Genomic DNA, 18212 nt, shown 5'->3' with positions numbered 1-18212 from the left:
GGATCGCAAATTAGTGCAGCCACTGTGGGAAAACAGCATAGAGGGTCCTCAAAACATTAAAAAATAGAACTATCATATAATCCAGCAATCTCACTTCTAGATATACATACAAAAAAAACAAAATCATTATCTCAAAGTGATACCTGCACTCCCATGTTCATTGCAGCATTTTTTACAGTAACCAAGATATGGGAACTACCTAAGTGTTCATGGACAGATGAATAAAGAAATGTAAAACATACATATGGAATATTATTCAACCTTAAAAAAGAAGAAAATCCTGCCATTTGCAACATCGTAGATGAATGTGGAGGAAATTATGCTGGGTGAAATAAACCAGACATAAAAGGACAAATATTGTGTGGTCTCATTTATCATGTAATATTTTTAAATATTGTAGTGAACAATAAAATCTTTACAAAAAAAAATGTTGAACTTATAGTAACAGAGTAGAATGGTGGTTACCAGAAGCTAGGTATTGGGAGAAAGGGGAAGATACTGTTCAAAGGGTACAAACTCTGTTATAAGATGAACAAGTTTTAGAAATCTGATGTACAGTATGGTGACTATTGTTAATAATAACATACTATATACTTAAAATTTGTTGACAGTAGATCTCAGGTGTTCTCACCACACAAAGACAAAAATAGTAACTGAGGTCATTAATGTTTATTAGCTGAATTATGCTAATTATTTCACAACGTACACATATATCAAAGCATCACATTGCACACCTTAAATATATACAACTTTTATTGGTCAATTATACCTCAATGAAGCTGGACAAAATAACATTTGTAATTCACATTATGTTTCATTTGGACATCACTAAACTAAACTAGGACAATAGAATTCTGCTCAGGAGTCTGAGACCATAGACTTCTTTTATTTTTAATAATTTTTTTAAAAAACACAGTTGGGAGACTGTAGACTTCTGACTCGCTACAAGAACACGTGTCCCTGCCCTTGTGGTTACAGACTCAGATTAACTGGTTATTGTGAGTACCAAATGGGGTAATAAATGTAAAGTGCATAGAAGGTCTGGCACCTAGCAAGAACTATATGTGTTGGCTATTATTAGTAGTAGTATTGACCATGATTTCTAAAAATACAATTTAGCAGAGAACACACCAAGGAGAGTAACGCTTGGCTTAGACTGAAAATTCACACATCATCAATAAAAACCAATCTGCAAAAAAATGTGGACCCTCTGTGACCAGTAGGTCCAATAAGGGCCATGATTAAAAGTGAGGAAAGAGAGGCATTCTCCTTGGGGTCAAAATTTAAGGACGCGCCAGTATTTTAATGTAACATTTTAATAAATCAAAATTAATGCCAAAATCCACAATGAGCAAAATATCAAAATTGTAAAAAAAGGTTTCTCCTTTTGCCCCAGGTTCCAATATGGCTCAGAAAGATAGCTACAAGAGCCTGCCTCTGAAGCCTCACGCTAGCCCCAAGCTAGCCCAACTCTTAGTCTAGAATAAAGCGATTGTAGACAACAAAGGGAGGGCGTTGTGCCTGAACTAGCAGTGAAGAAGTGTTTTTCATCCCGCTAAGCGTAGCAATTGGTAAGAAACGAAGTCTTTGCCGCCCGGCAGCAACTAGACATAAAGGAGGGCTGGGCTGCGGAGCGGACGCGGAGTTCCCAGGCTGCCCCGCGGCCGTCCCCAGAATGCCCTGCGGCAAGGGTGGAGCCAAAGCCGAAGCCAAAAGCAAAGCCGTTGCCGCCTCCTTAATAGTCAGGCGTGGTCTCGTCTGGCCCAGCGTTGGCGCCATGAACCTCCCCTGGTTTGGCGACATCTCGCAATGGAATGTTGTGGGCTCGGGCATCGACAGTGTCTTAGACATCCTGGCGATAGTTTTTTACTTCCTGCTGGTCCTGGGCATCGGGTGTTGGGTACGTCAGAGCCCTGAGGGGAGGGCAGGGCCCTGGGTTTGACCCCTTCCTGTCAAGTTAGTGCGTCCCCACCTCTTATTGCACTCCAGAGCACGGTCCTATTCCTGCCCTTGCCTGAGCACAGCCCTCAAGACCTCTCTGCTGGTCCTTCCTTTAGTTAATCCCCACCATTCTAGCCAAGAGTAAGTGCGTATCTTTGGCAGCAGAGCCATACTTGACCAACCCCATCTTCCCTCCCCGCCTGCAACAAACACATGGGCCAAATTCCCCTGTGCCTGTTGCCTGAAACCTAAGCATTATTTAATAAGACGTCATTGTTATGATGGTGATGATGGTGGTAATAATAACAGCTACTGACGATTAGGTGCTTAAGGGCATTACATCCTCAACCATGCTGGAAACAACACACTATTATTTCCTTCAGTTTCTCAGGTAAGGAAATCGAAGTTAAAAGAGGTTAAGTAACAAAGAAGGAATGATGGAATTCAGATTGGAAACTAGAGCTTCCTGATCTGACTCATAAGCTTAATCACTTTGCCTTGCTAGGAAGACCTCAAAGGGCACATACATGTAACGTAAGGAACCAAATGTTCTCTTTAAATTTGAAAGAAGAGCTTATGTTTTCTCGTCCAGAACAAGGTTCTCCTAATAGTGTAGACATGTCTCCTTTATTAGCATTCTCCCACTAGAGCTTAGCATGTAAGCACTCAAAAAGATAGAGTGCTGGGAAGGATCCAGCCCTTGTTCCAGTGAAAGGCAAGATGGGTGTGAAAGCTTCAGCTAGTGTCATGGTTTCATCCCTCAGCTAAGCTGTTAACCATCAGAGGCCTCTGCCTTGCCTGCTTCACCAAGCAGAAGTATTTGGTAGCAGTGCCACGATTCGCTAACCAGTAGGAGAGTTTTCATTCTGGACAGCCCCCTCCCAGCTGAAGTTTTCATGCACATGTGACCTTTACTTGGGGTGCCTCACCAGATCACAAGTAGGACCTTCAAAGGACACTCATTTGAGGGCTTACAAGTCATTATTTTGCTAGTGGGCAGATAGAGTAATGAGACAGTATACAACCTATTAAGAGAATTTGATACCAGAAGAGAAAATATAGGCCCTTTATACCAAATGTAAAAGAGAAATCTGAGGTATTTATCTAAATCATTCAAACAAATGACTTTTTAAAAATTGGCCTCAATTATAAAAAATATTCATTCAGGTGACCTAGGCAGGATCTCTGAGTAGTGCTTGTTTGGGGATCCTTTCCTCAGTTGCTGTTACTGAATTACGAAGCTCCCACCCAGTTTTATTCCCAGCCCAGTTGAGGCCTCAGTCTGGCCAAGGTCAGAGGACTAGTAAGCCATCTGGTCACTTTCAAAGGAAACCTGTTTCTTTTATTCTTGGAGCCATAAAACATGCATGGTTATCCAGAATGCTTTGATCTTTTTCCATCTTTATGTTATTATCTTCCTTTGGTTCTTTTTTATAAATCATATTGTTTTTAATTACAAAAGTATAACATTCTTATTGTAAGATGTGAAAAGATATATATAAATATTTAAAGAATGTATTATTCCTCCCCATCCATTCCCATCTCTCTGAGGTAACCATGTACTGTCTATCCTTCCTCCCCTCTCTCAGTGCTTATGCAAATATACAGACACATATGAAGAGTTTTTGTGTTTTGTCTTTACAAAAAAATGTGATCATATATATATTCTGCAGCTTGCTTTTTTTCACTTACTGTATGATGGAGAGAGTCCTACAGGCCAATAGAGATCTAGCTAGTGTTTATATTAGCTGCATAATCATCATACAAACATGTACTATTTAGCTCTTCCAAACTAATCGACACTTAGATTATTGCCAGGTCAGTTTTTCTTTTTTCTTTTTTTTTCTTTTTACTGTGTTGGTGCTTTTAATCTGTGTAGCATGAATTCTGAAATTGGAGTTGCTGGGTCAGAAGGATATGTTAACTTGAAATTTTAGTAGATATTTAATGCCAGTCCACAAAGCTTGTTGAGATTTAACATTTCTTGCAAGTAGTGTGTGAGCATGCCCTTTTCCCCAAGCCTTCACCAGCCTTGCTTGTTACTTCCAGTTGTTTTTGTTTGTTTATTTGTTGTTTGGTTTGTTTGGGGGGGTTTTTTGTTTGTTTTTGGGGGGGTGTTTTTTTTTTGGCCAATCTGATGGGTAAATAGTGGTATCTTATTGTAGTTTGATTAGCACTTCCTTGATTCCTAGTGAGGTTGAACATCTTTTCATGGGTTTACTGTCCATTGACTGTCTTCTTCTGTGAATAGCCACTTTATTTGCCCATCTTTGAATTGGGTTGTTTGACTTTGCTGTTATCAACTTGTCTGTCATTTGAATTGCTGATATGTTTAAATTATCACTTGTCTAGACCAGTCTCAACCTCGGCACTACTGACATTTGGGACTAGGTAATTCCTTGTTGTGGGGGTCTGTCCTGTGTGTTATTGTATGCTTAGAAGTAACCTTGAGCCCTACCATTCACAACCAAAAATGTCCCCAGACATTGCCACATATCCCCTGGACAGATGGGGCACGGAAATCTCCCCCGGTTGAGACCCTCTGGTCTAGATTGTTAATGGCATCTTTTTGTCATCTGAATTTTTCTTCACTTTGAAGAAATCAACTATCTCTTTTCCTTTACATCAGAGACCCCTAACCCCTTGGCTACGGACAGATATCAGATGGGTACCGGTCTGTGGCCTGTTAGGAACCAGGCCACGCAGCAGGAGGTGAGTGGCAGGCAAGGGAGCGAAGCTTCAATTGTATTTGCAGCCGCTCCCCAGAGCTAGAGCATCACTGCCTCAGCTCCACCTCAGGCCATCAGACATTGGATTCTCATAGGAGCACCAGTCCTTGGTGCCAAAAAGGTTGGGGACTGCTGCTGTACATCTTCTAGATTTCCTGGCTTGATCAGGAAAGTTTTCCCCCACTCCAACTTTGTACAGATATTATGCTAAATTTTATTCTAATATTTTATAGATTTTTAAAAATATTTAACTCTCTAGAACATCTAGGATTTACTTTTATATATGATGTGGCAGAGGAGTCTTGCTTTATTTTTTTCCGATTATTAAACCAACCACCCATTTCTCACCGAACTGAATTAAGCACATTGGTACGGATGGCATTCCTTTCTGAAAGCATTCATCAGCTGCAGTCTGCTGAGCACCCACAGGGAACTGGGAAATCAGTCTTTGTTGCTGGCACCTTGGCTCTTATACTGTGTTAAAAGGGAAAAACTTAATTTTTTCTTGTTTGCCTTCTTTTTTACCAGTCTCTGCCCAGAGATTTGAGATACTGAATGCATCTCCTACCCACCAACCTGGCTACCAAGAGAGGAAGGAGGGGAGAAGAGGCAGGGACATGGGCTTAAGCCACCTTCTCCCGAGGATCTCCTCTTCTTCCTATCTGGTTCTTTCTTTAATGGAAAGAGAAGTTGATTTTGTTCATCTTAGAACGTTTTGTAAATGACTTTTAAAAATTTTAATGCACCTCCACCTACATACCATTGATAACCAACTCCCTTAGGAAAGATCAGCTCTGCATATAGTAAGTAAGCCCTTGACAAATATTTAGTGAATAGGTGAAACGAGATGAACTTTATGTGTCTTTTGTAGAGTTGTTTCTTTGGTTGAAGGTTTTATGTTGTAAAGGGACCATATTCTAATCCAGATACCTCAGATGTTGGTAATAAGTTCACTCTTCCCACAGAAATGCATTTCTGTCAATCAGCTATCATCCTTAGGTTGTGCTGTTCCTAGGTAATCCAGGAAATCCTAGTAGTGTCTTTTGACCACATGGGGTCTGGGTATCAGAGCTGGGGACCCCAGGTAGAGAGGACACTGTTGGAAGGACACTATAGTAATGGCAGCATGATTGCTGTCCTGGAAGAAGCCAGGTGCATGTTTAGATTTGCCATTACTGATTGACCCATATTTTCACTAAACCACTTATCTCCTGGACTCTGCCAGAAACCATGGTACTGGTTAACTAGTTGGGAAAAAAAAATAAAGCAATATTTTTTTCACAAGAGTGTAGAGAAATGGACATTCCCATGCAATGTCAGAGCTGGAAGACTGTAGTCTCCAGCTAGGCAGCCATGAGCCGTCCTCTAACTCAGGAGGTAGGGACTTCTATTCTCAAAAAGAAAGAAGGGGAGAATGGATTTGGAATATCTGCTACAGAGATTAACCCCATAAGTGAATCATTTGAGAGACTCGTGTCTTTGAAGCAGTTTGGTTTCTTGTATTCCATGGTTTTTTGTTTGTTTTTGTTTTGCTTTGTTTTTTGGTTTGGTCTCTTTTAAGACTATGCTATCGAGCAACCGTGGGACTGTGGAAGACTTCTTCCTGGCTGGCCGAAATCTAGCATGGTGGTCGGTGAGTATGCCTTGTATGTAACAATCCACTTGAGGAGCTGCTTGTTAACTTGTGTTATTACTTTAATTTAGATGTCTTATACCCAAAATAATTTGAAGTTTTTAAGTCAGGAAAGCCATTTCATTGGTGGTTCCTTTAACTCTTTACATAGTTTCTTACCTAAATGTTTCCATTCAACTCAGTTTAGCTTAGTAACCTTTTATTAGGTGCCTGGTATCTACAAGGCATCGTTCTGAGTTCCAAGACCTAGATAGGAAATAAACAGTTCTGCCCTCTGGAAGCGCACAATCTAGAATAGAAGTTGGACATGCATCCAATGAATTATAGTACATTACAATGAAGTAGAGTAGGTCAGATAGGAGGCACACAAGCCAGGTGTGGATGAAAGGTAAACTCAGACTTACTGAGTGGAGGTAGTATGTAGTACAAAACGGGAAAGTCCTTAGAGAGGTGGGGTTGTTTGAGCAGGATTCGGAGGTGGAGTTGGTGTTTGCCAACAGAGTGTGAGGGCATTCGGGCAGAGGGAATAGCATATGCCAAAGCATGGAAGGGAGGGCATTCGGGCAGCGGGAATAGCGTATGCCAAAGCATGGAGGTGATGCTGCATGGAGGGAGATAGGGCCTGAGGGCTAGAAACATGTTGTTGTTGTTTGTGTTCAATAATTTATTCATTATACAAAGTGATTCTATCTGAGAAGTGTGCTCTGAAACCCCCACAGCAGCAGAGGCAGCTGCCTGTCCATGGCCCAGTACCCATGCTGTGGTGGGTGGGGCTGTCCCAGGAAGAAGGTGGATGTAGGGACCTGGCAAGACCCTGTGCTTGAGGACTCAAGCCAAGCATGAGCCATGGCTGCTTCGTAACTTATTGTGTAAAAACATGCATACATTTCCTGCACAAGAATATAAGGTACATTTAAAGAAGCAGGCCCTTAGTCATGAATATTCTTTATCGCCAAATGTTAAACCAGTTTTATGGCGAGGATTCAGTTCTTCACACTGGGGTAATGTTTCATAGAAAGAAGTCTGATCTTGAGAGGAGAAGGTACTTGTATTCAAAAGAAAGTGGAACGCACACTTATTAACTCTGATGGATCAAACAACCTAACAGAAATGGCTTTGCCTCAGTTAGCTGGAACATTTAGGGAAAAGCATTTTTCTGGTATTAACTCTCTGAATTAAGCTTGAATCTTCTTTTTTTGTAAACCTGGTTTAGAAAGAGAGCGAATGTGGCAAATAAATGTTTGCAATGGGCCTCCCTACCTTAGTTTATTTTTCAGCAGAGGATTCTAGCAAAACTTTCTATTCCTGGGCTGTGAGGCCCCAGTTTTTTGCCTGAGGCACTCTTAGACTTTGCAGTCATGTATTCTATACTCAGAAAAATGGCCATCTACTGCCCATGTTACCTTGTATTGCTGTGACACTTATAATGGTTTTCAGATGACACCGACATTCTTTGGCCTCCTAATGTTTATATGTTATGATTTATTAATTTCTTTACTGACTTATTTTTTATTATCAGGATTGTTGCTTAATGAACAAAATATATTATGGTATTATTAAAGGAAATGGAAATGAATAATTTTGCCACTCCAACATTTTTTTTCTTATATATATTTTATTCAAACAGATATCTGATGGATATCAGTTGCTCTTGTCAGGGTTTTCCACATAGCTTGTCCTTTCTTTTTCTTCTCTCTCCTCCACCCCTCTTTCTCTCTCTCTCTCTCTCTCAAAGCCTCACACAGACTCTGGGGGAAGGCTGCTTACCCCCTTTTGGCAAACAGTTCCTGTGCGCACACACACACACACACACACACACACACACATTATACATGGCTTATTCTAGCAGTCAATTCTCAGTCCTCATCTCACCTGGCCTGGCAGTGGTGACACTCTGAAACGCTCATTCCACCTTTCCTCCTCATTTTGTCACCTGCCTCTCCTTCTGTCCTGCTGTTTCAGCAACCACTCATTAGCAGTCTCCCTGCTGGTTCTCTCCCATCTCCCTGGCTTCTTAATGCTGGAGTTCCCTAAGGGCAGCGTCTGACCTCTCCTCTCCAATAGCACTCACACACTTGGCAACGTCCTTTAGTCTCATGGCATTAAATATCAGTTACATGCTAATACAGCTCAGATCTCTCCATTGAACTCCAGACTTGTGTGTCCAGCTGCCTGTGTGACACCTGCACTTGAGAGGTCTGTCAGATATCTCAAACCGAACAAGTCCAGAAGGAATTTTGGACTTTCCTCCGCAAATCTGCTCCTCTCGCCATCTTCCCTGTCTCCTGAACAACAACTCCATCCTTCTAGGTGCTCAGGTGCTCAGGTGTTAGACTCTTTATGCTCTCTCACACCCAACATCTAATCCATCAGAGGAAAAATATTTCAAATCTGATGACTACTTAGTAGCTCTGCTCTCAGTTTCATGCTGCCGTTGTCTTTCCCCTGGATTAATTATAACAGCCTCTTCTCTGGGCTCCCTCCTTCCATCTTTGCTCCTCTATATCAAGTCACAACAAAGCAGCTAAATGGAGCCTTTTAAAGCTTGAGTCAGACCATGTCACTTTTATGCTTAAAACTCTCTGGGGGCTCCGATGGCACCCACAATGAAAGGCCAGCTGCTTATAACAATTTGTGTTAAGCCACAGATGATCTGCACCTCTTTACCTCTCTGACCTTGCCTCTCTAGACCCTTGTCCCCAAGTCTAGCCAGTGTCCTTAGACAATCAGTTCTGCTCCCGCCTCAGTCTGCCTCAGTCTCTCTCCACATATCCTATGGCTTGTTCCCTCACCTCTTCTGGTATTTCTCACATCTCTCAGACAGTCTACCCAGCCACCCAGTTGCTCAGCACTTCCTATTGACTTTCCCATCTTTATCTCTATAGTACTTATCACTGTCTATTGTGCTAGAAAATAACCCCCTAATTTATTTTATCTATTCTCTTCTTCCCAAAAGAATGTTGACTCCATGAGAGCAGGGATTTTTGTCTATTTTACTCATTAATATATCCCTAATACCTAGAACAGTGCCTGGAACATAGATGACAATGGACATTTATAATAGTTATTGAATTGATGAATGTTGATTTTTATTTCCACCTCTTTAATTCCCCCGCACCACCACTTCCACCCCTGACCTATGGACGTTGCTATTTCCCCTTAAGAACTAGATCTTAAGGCAGGGTGTCTCTTCCCACCGCTTGGGGCATGTACCCGGGGCCTGGCACCCCAGCACACTCCAGGGGGCTGGTCCACCCAGGGCCTGGTGCACCCGGGGTGTGGTCTGTGGCTCCACCTGGGGCGCAAACTCAAGACCTTCTGCATGTAAAGCAGATGTACTAACCACTACACTGCGGAACCACGCCCAAATGGTGATTTTTTTTAACCCACCTTTCCCTTTAATAATGTACTACTATCTTCATAGGTCTCTATAAACTTAGATAAGTCAATATAGATATTTTATATTTATATGCAGTTGAATAGTATTAGTCTACCATTTATGTACCATTTATGTACCATATTATTGAGCAACTTAGGCTGTATATAATTTTGCACTGTTTTGATAAATGTAGCTAACATTCCTAATAGTGAAAATAACTACCATTACTTGAATACTTACTATGTGCCTCTTTTAAGATTTTTTTGCCGTATATTTGTTGCCAATAAGATGTTTGGTACCTGTATGTTCTCAATTATGTCTTATTAGTGCATTTTACCTTTTATAGTTATAACAACAAAACCTCTTTATCTTGTTTAATGCTTTTGGTCTTAAATACTGTTTTATCCTATGTTGATGTTGTCGATGCAGAGTTTTTTAATTTGCTTTTTTGTTTGTTTTTACCTAAAAGTTTTTGTTATTTTTAGCCTCTGTTGATAATTTTGTTTTAAATATGTCTCATGTCAACAGCATAATAGTTGGATTTTTGTTTTGAATAGAGTGGCTGTCTCTACACAACTGAAAAGCTATTATTCATTTAGGAGGGATTATTTTCATTTTAAATGCCTCTGGGATTTTTTACTTTGAAAGTAACAGATGTTAGTTACAAAAAAAAAATGTTACAGTCCAAGTGTAAAACTTGAAATTTTCTCCTCATCCCATAATTTCAGCTCCCAGAAGTATTTTGTTCTATATATATATTTATACTGCCAGAATCATTCTCATGCATATGTAAACATATATGTGTACAAGTGTAATGTGCCCACATACATTTTAATGAGATTATTATATTGTTTACAATATTTTATTACTTAATAAAATAAAGCTTCTTTATTCTGTAATGCTATATTATATTTTGTGTATTCACGTACCCTAGTATTTTAACCAGTCTCTTATAGATAATCAATTAGATTGCTAATATTTTTAAATTATTTCCAAACAATAATGGAATTACACTTCTAATATTTCTGCATTAGGGAATTGCAAATAAGTCAGTGGAGCATGTGAAGGGTGGCAACATAAGAATGGCTGTTCTGCCTTTTTCACTCTCTCTTCACTTGGCTTCTAATTTATGGTTAGTATTTGTATAGAAGAGACACGAATGAGAATTTTGCCCAGGTAATAATCCCTTTTGAGAAACTGTAAAATTCAGTTTGAGTTTTCATTTGTGGAAATTAATTCTTAAACTTGGGCTAAAAGTTCTAATATAGAATTGTCTTTCGGTTATCAGATAGGTGCTTCTCTTTTTGCCTCAAATATTGGCATTGGCCACCTTGTGGCCCTGGCTGGAACAGCAGCGACTTCAGGGATTGCTGCTGGGGCCTTCGAGTGGAATGTAAGTAATACCTTTTGTAGCAACTAACCTCCACCTTTATCATTGTCCAAGTAAAATTCATAAACATAAAACTTGCTTTCATCCTTGAGTAAATATTAAAATCTTCTTGAGAAGCCATGGAAGAGAAGAACCAAGTCTTTGATTTCTCCAAAAAATAACGATGCTAGTTTTTCTTCTCCTTAGTAAATTATTTGATATTTCAAGGACCATAGGAATACAATAAACAAAGAGCTGTTAGGAAACTAGTCAGATAGAGAAAAGATCATATTAACATTTAAAATAGATTTTTAAAAAATATATGTGTATAGGTATATATGTGTATATATGTGTATATATCTATACATGCAGTTACATATGTGTGTATATGTATAGATATATATGTGTATATGTTTATATATACATAGTTACATATGTATGTATATATCTGTATATATGTATGTGTATGTATATTTGTAGTATACTTTGAGAATGGGCCCAACTGAGCTCATTGAGATATTCAGCTAGCTCCCACAAAACTCCTAATTGATCTTGTAGGAATACCAAGTTTCAACTATAAAACTTATAAAGTGGATTATTCATTTAATCTGTGGTATATATTTGTTGTAGGACATAAAATTTGTTCACCTAAATTATAAGTGAATTTATAAGTCTTATATCGATTAACATATCTCTATATAAATCATCTGGCTTTTTTTTTTTATAGAATACTCCCTACTTTCTGAGTCTCATCTTCTTTATAAACTACAAAAATAAAAAATACTTCTAGCAGAGTCAATTTCTAACTTAATAAGAAGCCCTGGTCTTTACCACTATTTCCTCTCAGAATTTGCTAGCATCTCCTTTATATATTCAGCTTACTTTACCCCTTCTTTGTAAAGAAAGCCAGAGCAAATTTTTTACTTATTTCATTAACTTGTATGAAATTTTGGTATAGTTTTTCTCCCATTTCTCTGAATGGTTTTTGACTTTTCTTTCTCTCTTTAACTATTTTAAATTATAAGCCACTTTCATTCCTAGGCAACCAATAAGTTAAAGATAAATACCTTGAAAACTGGCTCAGTTAACCCCCCACAATTAAGAATGCACCCTTTTATAGGCAAAAATCAAATGCCTGTAAGTTAAGTTTGTTGTACCGAAAGTTGTATGCTTCAGCTGTTATTGTAAGGTCCCCTGTAGTGATAATTTAGTTAGGCTCAGAACAAATAGAAACTGAGCTTGTATCTCATTTAAAAGCTTAGCCTAGATGGGACCATGATGTAATTATTCTTCTTGGTTTCAGGCTCCATTCCTTCTCTGTGTTCTTGGTTGGATATTTTCTCCTATTTACATTAAGGCTGGGGTGAGTGTCCATTATCAGTTACTCTCTTCTCTTCTCTTTTCTCTCTCTCTCTCTCTCTCTCTCTCTCTCTCTCTCTCTCTCTCTCTCTCACTGGGCTTGTTCAGGGTACCATATGTATATATATATATATTTTTTTTTTTGCAAATATTACATTTGTACATAAAAACATCCTGGAAGATAAGTTCAACTTCGCAACCTTTTGATCCTTGTACTGACTTCCCTAAATCCTGAGAGATGCCTGCAATAGCATTGATCTACCTTGGATAAACAGACATTAGTAACTTTTACTCTGTACCTTATTCAAGAGTTCATCTCTTACAGCTTTTATAGAAACCATTTAAAAACTTTTTAAAAGTAAGACCTAAATAAATGAAGAGAACAGCTATGTTAATGATTGGAAGACAATATCCTAAAAATGTTTTTTCTCCCAAAATTGATCTGCGCACAGATTGCAATTCCAAACAAAATCCAAGCAGGATTTTTTGAGGAACTGACAAGCTGTTTCTAAGGGGACAAAGACATGTTAGTGCCTATCTGAGCGAGGAGAACAAAGAGACCATCCCGGCTTCATATCCACAGGGATATGTAGAGTAATGTCATCAACATGGCAAAATAAGAGTTTTCTATCATCTTCCCCCAAAGAACACCAATTTATATAGTCACCCTCAGATGGGAGGGCCTTTGTGGAAGTCCAGGAATCCAGTGGAAAATTCTAGCACACAGATAGAGCAAAAAAAAAAAAAAATCCGATATAGGGCACATTGAAGAAGGTAAGAGGAACAGTTTCATTTCACTTGTGACACTCCTCCCCCATGGTGGCATGGGTTAATGCCAAGAGATACCTTCTTAGCCTGAGATTTTTCCCATGGGGGAAAGTGAGACCATGAAGTAAGTCCCTGGCTATACCCGCTGTGCAGGATGCTACCAAAAAGACTTACTATTTCTCACCCCATTCAGAATAGTGAGGTGTGCTGCATGACTGAGGATTAGGATGTGGCCGGGAAAATGGCAGCCAGGGCTCTCAAATGTCATCAAAGGAAAATGGATCCTACTGACTGCTCTGTAGAATATCAGGAAGCCCACCAGTGACTCATTGAGGACTTCTCATCTTCAGTTCCCCGAGCTGGTCCATAGGTACCTCAGCATTCTCCACCTTGTGGCCCGCTCCCTTTGAGCATTCCTGATGATAGCAAGAAGGGGCCTTTGCAGAAAGCTAGTGAGCATGCACAGAAAGACAGTCTGACTCTGTGGGATTGGTAGCAAGCACACAAATTTGAACATCCAGCACCACCCTAGGTAAAGCAAGCAAACAAGAGGCTGGTAACACTCAACCTAGCTTTGCAGGATCAAGAGAAGGAGGACATATTATATTTAGAATTCCCCAACATGAGGGAACAAGAAGTGTGGAGCAGGTTTATCCACAGAAAAGATTGAGAAAGCCCCAGAATCCCTAGCAGGGCTGACAGAAGGTATTTCTTTCCAAAAGCCAGTCAGTAAAGACTGGAGCAGGTGACTGCTTCCTTAAATGCAAAGACAGCAGTACAAGATTTCTAGGAACATGAAAATCAAGAAAACATGACCCCACCAAGAACACAATTTTCTAGTAACTGACCCCAACAGAATAAGGACAACAATGTACAAAGAAAATGAGTTTAACAGAGAAAAATCATAAAAATAACCAAACACAAATTCTAGGGCTGGAGAATACAATGAATGAAATGAAAAATATAATAGCATCAATATCAGAATGGATCAAGTAGAAGAAAAAAACTTTGTAGTAGAAGATAAGTCATTTGAAATTATCCAGTCAGAGAAGAACAAAAATAAAAGAATGAAAAGAAGTGAAGACAGCCTATGTGAACCATAGGATATCATTAAAAGAAGCAATCTTCATATTATTGGAGTCTCAAAAGAAGAAGAGAGTGGGCACAGTAAACTCACAAATCTTACCAGGTGCAGTTTTCTTTGCAGAACATATCTCCTTCTAGTTTGTTTTTGGCTGGGCTCCCTGGGGTCTCACTAATACATGTGTTCTTTGGAGGTCTACCAGGGATTTTGGCTTTTTGTATCTCATTTTACAGTGCTTCTCTATCATAACTTAAATAATGGCTGAGAACTTACTAAATCAAGGGAGAGATTTGGATATCCAAGATCACGAAGTTCATAGGTCCCCCACATGTTTCAACCCAAAACTATCTTCTCCAAGATGCACTATAATAAAACTGTCTAAACTCAAACACAAAGAGAAAAATTTTAAAGCAGCAAGTGATAAAAAATTTCTCACATACAGGGAAACCCCCTTAAGGCTTTTGGTGGATTTCTTAGCAGAAGCCATGCAGGCCGGGAGACTGTGGAATGATATATTCAAAGTAATGAAAGAAAAGAACTACCAAACAAGAATACTTAACCCAGCAAAGTTGTTCTTTAGAAATGGAGAAATAAAGACTTACCCAAACAAACAAAAATTGAAGGAATTCATCTCCACTAGAGCTGCCTCACCAGAAATGCTAAAAGGAGTTCTTCAAGCTAAAATAAAAAGATGCTAATTAGTAACATGAAAATATACAGCACACTGGTATAGGTAAGTATATAGTCAAATTCAGAATATTCAAATACTGTAATATGGTGGTATAGGACTTAACTCTAAAGGTTAAATAACAAAACTATTAAAAATAACGATAGCTATAATAATTTGTTAATGGATACATAATATAAAAAGAGGTAAATTGTGACATCAAAAACATAAAATGTCAGGGGGTTGGAGGCAGTAAAAGGGTAGAGTTTTTATAGCCAAAGTTACCAACTTAACATAGACAATTATATCTATGAGATGTTTTGTGTAAGCCTCACAGTAACCCCTATAGCAAAAACTTTCAGTAGATACATGAAAGATAAAGAGGAGGTACTCAAAGCATACCATTATGGAAAATCATCAGTTCACGAAGGAAGCAATAGAGGAAGAAATAACAAGGGAACTGTAAAACAGTCAGAAAACAACTAATAAGGTGAATTAGTAAGTTCTTACTAATGAATAATTACTTTAAATGTAAATGAATTAAATTCTCTGTCAAAAGGTATAGAGTGGCTGATGGATTAAAAATAGCATAGTGACTATAGTTAACAATACTGTATTATATATTTAAAATTTTTTTGGTGAGTAGATCTTAAATGGTCTCATCACAAAAGAAAGGGTAATTATGTGAAGTGATGAAGATGTTAACTGACCTTACTATGGCAATCATTTCACAATATATATGTGTATCAAATCATGTTATACACCTTAAACTTGTACAGTGTCATACAAATACCTCAGTAAAGCTGGAAAAATAATGAAACGTATGTAGAGTACCAAAAGCACATGAATAGCAAAGATACTCCTATCACAGAAAAATAAGAAAGACCTGCCCTACTAAGTAACAAGGCTTACTATAAAGCTGTAGTAATTAAAACAGTATGGTATTGACACCTGGAAGAGAGAAAAAACCCAGAAACACTCATATATAGACATTTTATGATCTTGATGACATTACAAATCACTGAGGAAAGGGGGGTCAGTCAATTAGCATATGAACAATAAAATTGGACCCCTATTCTACACAAAAATAATTTTTAGATTGATTAAAGACCTAAATAGGAAAGACCAAAACACTTAATTTTTAAAAGAAAGTATAGAATATCTTTATATCCTTGAGATAGAGAAGCATTGTAAAATGAGATACAAAAAGCCAAAATCCCTGGTAGACCTCCAAAGAACACATGTATTAGTGAGACCCCAGGGAGCCCAGCCAAAAACAAACTAGAAGGAGATATGTTCTGCAAAGAAAACTGCACCTGGTAAGATTTGTGAGTTTACTGTGCCTCTGACTTAGTACATTCCCCAACCCCTACAGTATAGGGATTGGGAAGCAAAAGTCTTACTGGTTTGAGGTATCAGAGGAAAGAACTCAGGGCTGGCCAAGCAACTGGAAATTTAGGTTCGGAGCTCCAAACACAAGGGAACCATAGAGAGGGTAAATGCCCAAAACAGTATAAATTCTGCCTGATTCTTGACTGACTGCCAGACTACTCAAGTGCAGGGGAAACCTCTAGAGGACTAGGCTTAAATAGCAGTACTGAATTAGCAGTGCCAAGCAAGATATAAGCTTCGTTACACTGCAGAGTAGGGGCAGGGGCCGTGAAAGATATTGCAGTTTGAGTCCAGGTAAGTTGATTGCCTACTAGAACAAGAAACAGCCATTCCCAGCAGAACAAAACAGATTCTGGAGGGCTACGTCATATTATCTATGATGGCCAGTCTTCAACCAAGAATTATTAGGTATATAAAAAAATGAGAACATAAATGTGACTCACATTTAGGGAGAAAAAATAATAAATCAGAAACTGACTCTAAGAAGGCCCAGATGTTGATTTAACAAAGGCTTTAAAGATGCTATTATAAACCTGTTCAAAAAAGTAAAGGAAAATGTGATATTAACAAATGAACAAATAGGGCCTCTTAACTGAGAACATAAAACTATAGAAAAGAACCAAATGGAAATTCTAGAGTTGAAAATCACAGTAGTTGAAGTGAAAAATTCACAAGAAGGACTCGATAGCACAATTAAGGTGAGATAAGAGCAAAGAGAGGATCAGTGAACTTGAAGATAATAATTATCCAGGATCAAGAACAGAAGGGAAAAATATGAAGAAAAAGGAACAAGGCACCAGAGACCTGCAATACAGTATCAAGCAGCCCAACATACATGTAATTGGAGTCCCAGAAAGAGGAGCGAAAGAAAAAGACAAATTTAAAAAAATAATAATAACTGAAAATTTCTCACATTTGGTGGAAAATGTTAATTTATAGATCCAAATGCTTAATAACACCAAATAGAATAAACACAAAGAAATCTACACCTAAATTTACATCATAATGAAAATGGTAAAAGCAAAACAGTTAAAAGATAACATATTACATGCAGAACTGATGATACAGTTAATGGATGACTTCTCATCAGATACAGTGGAGGCCAGAAAACATTAGATTGACATATTCAAATTGTCAACCAAGAATTGTGTATCCAGCAAAAGTATTCTTCAAAAATGCAAGTGAAATATATACAAATATTGAATCATGCTGTATATCTGAAACTAATATAATGTTATGTGTTGATTATACTTCAGTTAAGTAAAAAGTATTGCAAAAAATAATTGAAGGTGATTGGGAAGTAAAGATTTCTTACCTAGTACACCAAAAGAACAAATCATAAAGAAAGAAATTTGTATATAGGACTTCAAAATAAACCATATTTTTTTATTAAGTTTATTGGGGTAACATTGGTTAATACAATTATATAATTTTCAGGTGTATATTATCATTTGACATCTGTATATTCTATTGTGTGTTTACCACCCAAAGTCTAGTTTCCTTCAGCTACCATATATTTGATTCCCTTTACCGACTTTGTCCTCTCCCTGTCCCCCGATATTCACCCCCATTTTACCCTGTCTACCTCCCCCTTCTCCCCCACCCCACTAGTAACCACTACTCTATGGTCCTCTGGTAACCACTAGTCTATAGTCTATGTCCATGAGTCTCTGTTTGTTTGTCCTGCTCATTTGTTGCTTTTAGGTTTATATGCCACATATAAGTGATATCATGTGATTTTCAACTTTTTCTGTCTGGCTTATTTCGCTTAGCATGATTATCTCGAGGTCCATCCCTGTTATCGCAAATGGCAGTATTTCATCTCTTCTTATGGTTGGGTAATATTCCATTGTATATATGTATCACAGCTTCTTTAGCCAATCATCTATCG

The 18212-nt window shown here is 38.4% G+C and overlaps 1 protein-coding gene across 1 annotated transcript in view; it reads left to right on the top strand.

Annotated features, from left to right (window-relative positions):
* The first annotated feature begins 1777 nt into the window (after nucleotides 1-1777).
* LOC102897418 (sodium/glucose cotransporter 1) overlaps nucleotides 1778-18212 on the top strand; it is a 58038-nt gene continuing 41603 nt past the window's right edge. Inside the window, exons 1-4 of the mRNA XM_006908730.2 lie at nucleotides 1778-1900; nucleotides 6232-6303; nucleotides 10971-11075; nucleotides 12355-12414. Coding sequence (XP_006908792.2) covers nucleotides 1778-1900; nucleotides 6232-6303; nucleotides 10971-11075; nucleotides 12355-12414 — 360 coding nt within the window. The remainder of the gene's footprint in view (nucleotides 1901-6231; nucleotides 6304-10970; nucleotides 11076-12354; nucleotides 12415-18212) is intronic.

The sequence above is a fragment of the Pteropus alecto genome, unplaced genomic scaffold (genome assembly GCF_000325575.1).
Source record: "Pteropus alecto unplaced genomic scaffold, ASM32557v1 scaffold113, whole genome shotgun sequence".
NCBI lineage: Eukaryota > Metazoa > Chordata > Mammalia > Chiroptera > Pteropodidae > Pteropus > Pteropus alecto.
The sequence above is the reverse complement of the archived record's forward strand: the minus strand, read 5'-3'. Positions and strand labels throughout refer to the sequence as shown.